Consider the following 11,206-nt stretch of genomic DNA (forward strand, 5'->3'; position numbering starts at 1 on the left):
TAGTGTAAAGGTTGTAGTAGGTGGATTAAATAGTTAGTACTTTAGGTGCAGTACAGTAAGAGTTAATCCAGTAGTGTAAAGGTTGTAGTAGGTGGATTAAATAGTTAGTACTTTAGGTGCAGTACAGTAAGAGTTAACTCTGCGGTTCAGGTGTTGGTGAAGTTTGCGCTGTCCGTGCTGTGCATGCTTGGATTTAGAGATGACGTCACAATCTCAGCATGAGATCAAGCAGGAGGTTTTATTTGGGAACCAACAATGCTTTAAGGTATAAAAGGCGAGCTGGGTGAGAGCGGGGCTGTTTGTGCACCCTGTGCGTTTTGGGAGTTTGTGGAGGGTAAAGTGGGCAGGGAGGGTAGAAGGTTCGGCCCCGCAGCTCCAGTCCTATCTCACTTCTCCCGCTTTTTACCCTTTACTGTGGAGGAACCTGGAACAGCCCGGCTCCTCCGTCAGTCCATTCATCCATCCCGGCATCAATCCTGAAGTTACAGACGGACTGATCCCGCGGGACTGAACCATGATCGGCGCAAGGTGAAGTCTGTGCGGGCAACCTGTTGCGTGCGGGGTAAGCATGGGAGTGCTGAGTGCGGATTTGCGGGTCACCCTGCAGATCTTACCCGGCTTTTTCTCCAACTGCCTCTTTTTCGTGCTCTATGACTCGGTGGTGCTGGTGAAGCGAGTGGTATCGATGGTGAGCTGGTCGGGCGGCGGTGCGGGACAACGCATGCTCACCTCAACCGGGATGCGCTCCATCTGGAACAGCTTTCTGCTGGACGCTTACAAACAGGTCAGCATTTATTCATTATTCATTCTGCATTTTGGTCACTGTCAATTATGACAATATTAATAACAGTATGTAACGATGAGACCTTAATGAACTTATTACTCATTTTAACACTAATAAAATATTATTAAATAATATGAATCACCCCCAACTGGTGCCTCAGGTCACTGTCTGTGAGAAGTTTGGCTATTCTCCCTGTGTTTGCATGGAATTCCTCCCATCAACGCACAAAGGTTCCCATGCATCTCCCTATTTTAATCTGTCCCTAGGTGTGGATAAGAGAATAAATGAGTTTGTTGTGCACTGATGTATTGGCACCCTTTCTACCATAGTGCCTTGAACCCAGCACTTCACAAAAAGCTATAAACCCACCACAACCCAGTTTAGGATGTGATGAATTAAGATTATCTGATGCTCACTATGGGGGTCGGTACTGGCTCAATAGACACGATGTTCCAATCTAAACCTATGAGACATTATGCCGTTCACACCTCTGACGAATCTAGATGAACATAGGACACAGTTTCTTATTGCATGTTGCTTTGACAGCATTGACATTTTGCACATTGTTTATCCAACATTTTTCCTATTTAGTCATATTTAATTGCCCACCACCTGCACCACCTCCACTCTAGCTGAGCAGGACCTTAGACTAGCACCCGCCCCCTCTGACATGTGTGAAGTTGCACCGGCCAGCTGGGAATTTTCACAGAGAGTTGTACCTCAAACGCCCAGTGTGTTCCGTCTTTACTCGTGCCGGTGCCTCAACCATACAGCAGGTGTCTAATTTGAAGTGACAGTAAGGAAAACCCTCTCCACCTTCTCTTCCTCAGACATGGTCAACTGAGCACCAAGTGCCCAGATGATAATGGAACCAGAGAGCTCAAACTTTCACTGGTGGTGGGCTAGGGCAGGGTATTTCAACTTTTTTTCAAGCAACCCACAATTTGTCCATGATTTTTACTGTGACCCAGGGAACACAAACAATGCATCAAAACAATACACAAAATGAATAAGCTTAATTAATGAAATTGGTGGCAGTCTGGTCCCACAGTGGTTTACAAGGTGTAACGTAAAGCATCCACAAGGGGGTCTTTGTGTACAAGTTTATTTCGTGCTTACATGCCTGTTAAAATTCATTTATTTATTTATTAATATACTCTGGGCTAGGGTGCAAATCCATTGTGGGTGGGACATTTCAATACAGTGTACAGGTGCACTTATGGTGCTGTTATAGCCACAAATAGAAAGGGGGAATCCATATGGTTTTGGATTCAAACAAACTAATGACCAGGTGTTCACATAATTTTGATCAAATAGTGTACATGTACTTTAAGAATTGTAAAATGGTGATACTATATATTTACTATAATTTTATTTATAATTGTATGCATTAAACTGTATATTTGGTATACAGTATACACTCCTACTAGTGACTTTACTAGGAGCGCCTGTACACCTGCTCATTTCTGTATATTACTCTACATTAAAAAGCACTTTTTATTTATTTTATTTATTTAGTCCAACTTGATATGGTTAAACACATCTAGTGGTGCAGTCACATACCTTAATACCTGAAATGTTTTTATTAGTTATACACCAACCAACCATGACATTAAAACCACCTTCTTGTTTCTACACTCACTGTCCATTTTATCAGCTCTGTGTAGCCCTACAATTACTGACTGTAGTCCATCTGTTTCTCTGCATGCTTTGTTAGCCCCCTTTCATGCTATTCTTCAATGGTCAGGACCCCCACAGGACCACCACAGAGCAGGTATTATTTAGGTGGTGGATCATTCTCAGCACTGCAGTGACACTGACATGGTGGTGGTGTGTTAGTGTGTGTCATGCTGGTATGAGTGGATAAGACACAGCAGTGCTGCTGGAGTTTTTAAACACCTCACTGTCACTGCTGGACTGAGAATAGTCCACCAACCAAAAATATCCAGCCAACAGCGCCTCGTGGGCAGCATCCCGTGACCACTGATGAAGATCTCAAAGATGACCGACTCAAACAGCAGCAATAGATGAGAGGTCATCTCTGACTTTACATCTACAAGGTGGACCAACTAGGTAGGAGTGTCTAATAGAGTGGACAGTGAGTGGACACAGTATTTACAAACTCCAGCAGCACTGCTGTGTCTGATCCATTCATACCAGCACAACACACACTAACACACCATCACCATGTCGGTGTCACTGCAGTGCTGAGAATGATCCACCACCCAAATAATACCTGCTCTGTGGTGGTCCTGTGGGGGTCCTGATCATTGAAGAATAGCATGAAAGGGGGCTAACAAAGCATGCAGAGAAACAGATGGACTACAGTCAGTAATTGTAGAACTACAAAGTGCTTCTACATGGTAAGTGGAGCTGATAAAATGGACAGCGAGTGTAGAAACAATAAGGTGGTTTTAATGTTATGGCTGATCGGTGTATATACAACAGTGAACACTTTAACAGCAACATTCTTACCTCTCATATTCTGTTTGGGGTAACTAAGACAATCAGCTCGACACATTGTTTTTTTAATAACTTTATGGAAACTGCAAATAAACATTATTGACATTATAATGTTATTATAATTATTTACATTATTTACAACGTTTCAAACACCACTTATTTATACACCTCTGTTTGGGGTCTCGAAGACTCTAGCTAGAATACATGATTAAAGCCCACAGACATTCATATGTTTTTAGTTTCTGTTGAGGGTAGAGCTGACTCTCTTACACACACACACACACACACACACACACACACACACACACACACACACACACACACACACACACACACACACACACACCCACACACACACACACACACACACACACACACACACACACACACACACACACACACACAGCCCTTTACAAAGTCTTCCCTCTTCTCTCTTTCTCCAGTAAATTTGGTTAATTAACTTGGTTAATTTTGAACTCAATGTAATTGTATTTTTCCCAGACAACATTGGGGTCTCTGGGACCTCAAAGAACAAGACAGTAAAGTCAATGTCAACAGAACACACGAGTTAAATTTAATTACAAACTGCAGATGTTAATGTGACACTATTAAGAGTCCATTTAAATCCATTAGTTTTAATTATTCACTGGGTCTTTTGTATGCTTCAGTGCTTTTCAGTACAATTTGGTATGTGTGTAAGGTCATACTGATTTGGGTTTTATATTAAATTTAGATTTTATCTTTATTGCAACACGTTTGAATGGATAAAAAGTCTAATGTAGTGTAAAGGTTCTTGGCTGCATTTTAGTCAGTGTATCTCTCGTGTAACTTCATTGAAAATCATTGATGGTGAACTTTGATCTCCAGACTGTCAATGAACCTGCAGGACAATGCCCTTGTCTGGGTCTTTATTAGTGTTACTTTTTAACTTGGTGTCTATCAGATTGCCTAACAGAGCGTAGTATGTGGTACGTCTGCCAGTTTATTGTTTCAACACCACTTACTTACAGCTCAGCCTAAGTGACCAAGCTGATGAATGAAATCAACAAGTGTTTCAATAGAAACAATGTCAAAAGTGATTTTTTACAATTTGGCTCATACAAAAACACATTAGATAAATCATGTGACACTCCATGAAAACATTTGTCTTTTTGAACATATGTAAACATATGAACATTTGAGCTTTATTTGAACAGTACTGAGAGATTATCTTATATAAATATAAAAAAAAATTTAAACATTACTTTTAAACACAAGTTGTAAAATGTAATAAACAAAAATGGAAATTTATTGTGAGGAAAAAGTTAGGACACCCCCACATTTATTACTACTTAAAATGTCAAAAATTAGAATCTAGTGCACCACATCAGCTGCAATGATTAGACCATCGTTAGAGGACATTTGAGTTTTATTTAAACCTCAGACATTAGTTTGGTTTGCTCTTGATTGTTGAAGTGAGTGTTATCACCATGGTGAGATCTAAAGAGCTCTCTGAGGCCTTCAGAAAGAAGGTTGTAGATGCATATGAGTCTGGAAAGGGATTTAAAACAATCTCAAAACAATTAGAAATTAGCCATTCCACTGTCCATAAAAAAATTTACTAGTGGAGAACATTTGAAACAACTGCCAACATGGCCAGGTCAGGCCGTCCTAGCAAGTTCACCCCAAGAGCAGACCGCAAGATGCAGAAGTCTCCAATAATTCTACAATGTCATCACGGGACCTACAGGTAGCTCTTGCCACTGTTGATGTCAAGGTACATGCATACACCATCAGAAAGAGACAAGAGCACACGTTTGATTTTCATGGGAGGTGAGTAAGGAGGAAACTCTTGCTCTAAAAAAAACATCAGGGCAAGACTAAAGAACTAAAGACTAAAGACTTCTGGAACAATGTGCTTTGGACAGATGAATCTAAAGTTGAATTATTTGGGCACAGTAACAGAAGACATGTTTGGCGCAAACCAAACACAGCATTTAAGCACAAGAACCTCATACCAACTGTGAAGCATGGATGTGGAAATGTCATGGTTTGGGGCTGCTTTGCAGCAGCAGGGCCTGGCGAGCTCTCCATTATAGAATCCATGATGAATTCTCACTATCAGAGGGTGCTTGAGGAAAATGTCCAAAAACTGAAGCTGAAGTGGAGGTGGACCATGCAACATGATAATGACCCAAAACATTCCAGTAAATCCACCAAGGAATGGCTCAAAAGAAAGAAATTGAGAGTTCTGGTATGGCCAAGTTAAAACCTTGATCTTAATACTATTGAGATGCTGTGGGGTGATTTGAAACGGGCTATGCATGCAAGAAACCCCTCAAACCTCACACAGCTGAAGAAATTCTGCATGGAGGAGTGGGAAAAACTTTCTCCCAGTCGATGTCAGAAACTGGTAGATGGTTATAGGAAACGTCTAATCGAGGTTATTTCAGCCAAAGGGGAAAATACCAGCTATTAGGGCACAGGGTGTCCTAACTTTTTCCTCACAATAAATTTCCTTTTTTGTTCATTACATTTTATAACTTGTAATTTTATAAAAGTAATTTTTTCAGTTGTTTTTGTTTAGTCATATAAGCTCCATCTCTCAGTACTGTTTAAATGAAGCTCAAATGCCCATATGTTTAAATATGTTCAAAAAGACAAAGGTTCTCATGGGGTGTCCTAACTTTTTCACATGACTGTAAATAAACTTGATATTATAAATGTGAAATAATAAATGGATTAAATGGAGTAAAACTAAGCTTGTTAAATAATAAATGTTTGTATGTTATACACAACGTGCAGTAGGTTCAGTGTGGCCGACATGGGCTACACTAATATATTGATGTACTTATTGGTCTACCAAGCCAAATTGTAAATGAATCAATATATAGATGAAGATGAATATGTGATTTGTTTATTCTTTTGAGTAGTGGACAGTGGTAGCTTAGTGGGTTGAGCCTTGGGCTATCAGTTGGAAAATTGTTGGTTTAAATCCAGGCTTTGCTATGCAGCCACTGTTGGGCCCTTGAGCAAGGCCCTTAACTCTGTCTGCTCCAGGGGCACCGTACAATGGCTGACCCTGTGCTCTTTCGTTGTAATGTATACATGTGTACTGTATGTTTATATGACAAATAAAGGTGTTCTTCTTTTTCTAGAAAGAGAGATTTCCAATGTTTTCACTGATAAATTTCAAAACACTCCTAAAAGTTTGGACAGAGACACAATACAAAGTTCCACAACAATCAAGTGAATTGGTAACAGGTGAGGGAATCATGATTGGATATAAAGGGAGGATCCACTAAAGGATCAGTCAAACGATGAGTTGTCCCTCATCACTTTGTGCAAACTTCAGGATACGATTGCCAGTCAGTTCAGAAAGAACGTCTCAATGCAAGATTTCAAATAAATATAGTGTTCATACTGGCGTCGAGTTCTCTTTGCCAGATGGAACTTACCGTCTAGACTTATCATTGAAAGGCGTCTGTCATGATGTGGGAGTGCATCAGTGCAAATGGCATGTGTGACTCGCAAAAATGTGAAGGTGCCACTGACATGGAGGCGTATATTGGGATTTTAGAGAGACACATGCTGCATCAAGGTGACGTCTTTGTCTGGGAAGTCCATGTTTATTTCAGCAAGATGATGCCAGGCCTCATTCTGTATGAGCTACACAATCTTAGACACAATGCTTGTACTTTACTGGCCTGCAGTATAATGTATGGTGCAGCATGAAGAGGAGAATCAAACAACAGCAACCACAGTCTGTTGAACAGCTAAATGGAGAAAAATTTCACTTGCAAAACTGCAACAATTAGTGGCCTCAGTTCCCAAACCATTAAAAAGTCTCAATAATAGGAAGGCTGATGAAACAGGGCTAAACACGCCTCTGTACCAGCTTTTTTTGCTGGATGGATGGATGTAAGAGTAGATACATTGATGAATGGAAGTAAGAGTAGGTAGATTGATGGATGGATGGATGGATGGATGGATGGAAGAGTAGATGGACGGATAAATAGATGGATGGAAGAGTGGACGGATGGATGATTGGATGAGTGGCTGAGTAAATTAATGGATGTACGGATAGATGAGTGAAAGGATGGATGCAAGGGTGGATGGATGGACCTCTGACAAACATGTTTATTACATAAACTTACTAAAAATATACACCTTAAGACAGGGCCAAACATTTTCACAAAATCTTTTGTAGTTTTTTTTCCAAATCATGTTTAAATATGTCAAGAAAAATATGTAAAATGCACCTAAACAACCCCATGTAGACATGATTACCAAAATAAATAACATATATATTTTTTTATTTGTCCTTACAGGTGAAGTTGGGGGAGGCAGCTCCAAACTCTAAAGTGGTGAGCGTGCCCGAGATTGCAAACTGCCGATGGACTAATAATAGAAAGATGGCTGGCGAATGTCATCTGCTAGACTTCGAATCGTGTGGTCGGCCTTTGGTGGTAAACTTTGGCTCAGCTTCCTGACCCCCATTTGTGAACCAGCTGCCGGTCTTCCGGAGGCTGGTCGAAACCTTTTCAGATGTGGCAGACTTTCTGCTTGTCTACATCGAAGAGGCTCACCCATCAGACGGATGGGCTGGTCCACCCATAGAACTGTTTCCATTTGAGATGAGGAAGCATCGCCATCTGGAAGAGCGTCTGGTGGCAGCGCAGAAGCTGATGGAGCATTTTTCTTTACCCCCGCAGTGCCAGCTGGCGACTGACTGCATGGACAACAATGCCAATGTGGCCTATGGTGTGGCCTATGAAAGAGTCTGCATTGTTCAAAAGAACAAAATTACATACCTGGGAGGAAAAGGGCCATTTTATTACGACCTAAAAGACGTACAGTGCTGGCTTGAACGAAGCTACGGGAAGCGGTAATTCATTGCCATTGGTTTGACAAATGATGGAATAGTTTATTTTTTTATAAAGAAAACATTAAGGTGATGCCTTTTCAGGACTGCTTCAACGTGGTGACACAGACTAAGCAACAAGTTAAATTCTCTGAAGTTTCCTGGGTTGGATCCAACAATCCCAACCTCTTTTTTACACAACTAATGGAGACTAAATATTTTGCACTTCTAAAGGACTTTGATAGGACATTTCTGAATGATTATATGTGCACTATAAATACCTAATCCTGCATAAATGAGTATTACATAGTGTAATACCTCAATCCTGAATAACATGTATGGCTTTGAAAAACCAAATTGCTAAATATATAAGAAAGCACAAGTGCCCAGCTATTATATATATATATATACTGTATATATATATATATATATATATATATATATATATATATATATATATATATATATATATACAGTGTATCACAAAAGTGAGTACACCCCTCACATTTCTGCAGATATTTAAGTATATCTTTTCATGGGACAACACTGACAAAATGACACTTTGACACAATGAAAAGTAGTCTGTGTGCAGCTTATATAACAGTGTAAATGTATTCTTCCCTCAAAATAACTCAATATACAGCCATTAATGTCTAAACCACCGGCAACAAAAGTGAGTACACCCCTTAGTGAAAGTTCCTGAAGTGTCAATATTTTGTGTGGCCACCATTATTTCCCAGAACTGCCTTAACTCTCCTGGGCATGGAGTTTACCAGAGCTTCACAGGTTGCCACTGGAATGCTTTTCCACTCCTCCATGACGACATCACGGAGCTGGCGGATATTCGAGACTTTGCGCTCCTCCACCTTCCGCTTGAGGATGCCCCAAAGATGTTCTATTGGGTTTAGGTCTGGAGACATGCTTGGCCAGTCCATCACCTTTACCCTCAGCCTCTTCAATAAAGCAGTGGTCGTCTTAGAGGTGTGTTTGGGGTCATTATCATGCTGGAACACTGCCCTGCGACCCAGTTTCCGGAGGGAGGGGATCATGCTCTGCTTCAGTATTTCACAGTACATATTGGAGTTCATGTGTCCCTCAATGAAATGTAACTCCCCAACACCTGCTGCACTCATGCAGCCCCAGACCATGGCATTCCCACCACCATGCTTGACTGTAGGCATGACACACTTATCTTTGTACTCCTCACCTGATTGCCGCCACACATGCTTGAGACCATCTGAACCAAACAAATTAATCTTGGTCTCATCAGACCATAGGACATGGTTCCAGTAGTCCATGTCCTTTGTTGACATGTCTTCAGCAAACTGTTTGCGGGCTTTCTTGTGTAGAGACTTCAGAAGAGGCTTCCTTCTGGGGTGACAGCCATGCAGACCAATTTGATGTAGTGTGCGGCGTATGGTCTGAGCACTGACAGGCTGACCCCCCACCTTTTCAATCTCTGCAGCAATGCTGACAGCACTCCTGCGCCTATCTTTCAAAGACAGCAGTTGGATGTGACGCTGAGCACGTGCACTCAGCTTCTTTGGATGACCAACGCGAGGTCTTTTCTGAGTGGACCCTGCTCTTTTAAAACGCTGGATGATCTTGGCCACTGTGCTGCAGCTCAGTTTCAGGGTGTTGGCAATCTTCTTGAAGCCTTGGCCATCTTCATGTAGCGCAACAATTCGTCTTTTAAGATCCTCAGAGAGTTCTTTGCCATGAGGTGCCATGTTGGAACTTTCAGTGACCAGTATGAGAGAGTGTGAGAGCTGTACTACTAAATTGAACACACCTGCTCCCTATGCACACCTGAGACCTAGTAACACTAACAAATCACATTACATTTTGGAGGGAAAATGACAAGCAGTGCTCAATTTGGACATTTAGGGGTGTAGTCTCTTAGGGGTGTACTCACTTTTGTTGCCGGTGGTTTAGACATTAATGGCTGTATATTGAGTTATTTTGAGGGAAGAATAAATTTACACTGTTATATAAGCTGCACACAGACTACTTTTCATTGTGTCAAAGTGTCATTTTGTCAGTGTTGTCCCATGAAAAGATATACTTAAATATCTGCAGAAATGTGAGGGGTGTACTCACTTTTGTGATACACTGTATATATACAGTGTATCACAAAAGTGAGTACACCCCTCACATTTCTGCAAATATTTCATTATATCTTTTCATGGGACAACACTATAGACATGAAACTTGGATATAACTTAGAGTAGTCAGTGTACAGCTTGTATAGCAGTGTAGATTTACTGTCTTCTGAAAATAACTCAACACACAGCCATTAATGTCTAAATAGCTGGCAACATAAGTGAGTACACCCCACAGTGAACATGTCCAAATTGTGCCCAAATGTGTCGTTGTCCCTCCCTGGTGTCATGTGTCAAGGTCCCAGGTGTAAATGGGGAGCAGGGCTGTTAAATTTGGTGTTTTGGGTACAATTCTCTCATACTGGCCACTGGATATTCAACATGGCACCTCATGGCAAAGAACTCTCTGAGGATGTGAGAAATAGAATTGTTGCTCTCCACAAAGATGGCCTGGGCTATAAGAAGATTGCTAACACCCTGAAACTGAGCTACAGCATGGTGGCCAAGGTCATACAGCGGTTTTCCAGGACAGGTTCCACTCGGAACAGGCTTCGCCAGGGTCGACCAAAGAAGTTGAGTCCACGTGTTCGGCGTCATATCCAGAGGTTGGCTTTAAAAAATAGACACATGAGTGCTGCCAGCATTGCTGCAGAGGTTGAAGACGTGGGAGGTCAGCCTGTCAGTGCTCAGACCATACGCCGCACTCTGCATCAACTCGGTCTGCATGGTCGTCATCCCAGAAGGAAGCTGACGCACAAGAAAGCCCGCAAACAGTTTGCTGAAAACAAGCAGTCCAAGAACATGGATTACTGGAATGCCCTGTGGTCTGACGAGACCAAGATAAACTTGTTTGGCTCAGATGGTGTCCAGCATGTGTGGCGGCGCCCTGGTGAGAAGTACCAAGACAACTGTATCTTGCCTACAGTCAAGCATGGTGGTGGTAGCATCATGGTCTTGGGCTGCATGAGTGTTGCTGGCACTGGGGAGCTGCAGTTCATTGAGGGAAACATGAAT

General features: G+C 41.6%; 1 protein-coding gene across 1 annotated transcript; it reads left to right on the forward strand.

Moving 5' to 3' along the window:
* The first annotated feature begins 332 nt into the window (after positions 1 to 332).
* Positions 333 to 8,471, forward strand: dio2 (iodothyronine deiodinase 2). The gene is made up of 2 exons (XM_063007133.1): positions 333 to 784; positions 7,558 to 8,471. The coding sequence occupies exons 1-2, from the start codon at positions 569 to 571 to the stop codon at positions 8,116 to 8,118; spliced, it is 777 nt and encodes a 258-aa protein (XP_062863203.1). The 5' UTR covers positions 333 to 568; the 3' UTR covers positions 8,119 to 8,471.
* Positions 8,472 to 11,206: the final 2,735 nt, after the last annotated feature.

This window comes from Trichomycterus rosablanca, chromosome 13, assembly GCF_030014385.1.
Source record: "Trichomycterus rosablanca isolate fTriRos1 chromosome 13, fTriRos1.hap1, whole genome shotgun sequence".
Lineage (NCBI taxonomy): Eukaryota > Metazoa > Chordata > Actinopteri > Siluriformes > Trichomycteridae > Trichomycterus > Trichomycterus rosablanca.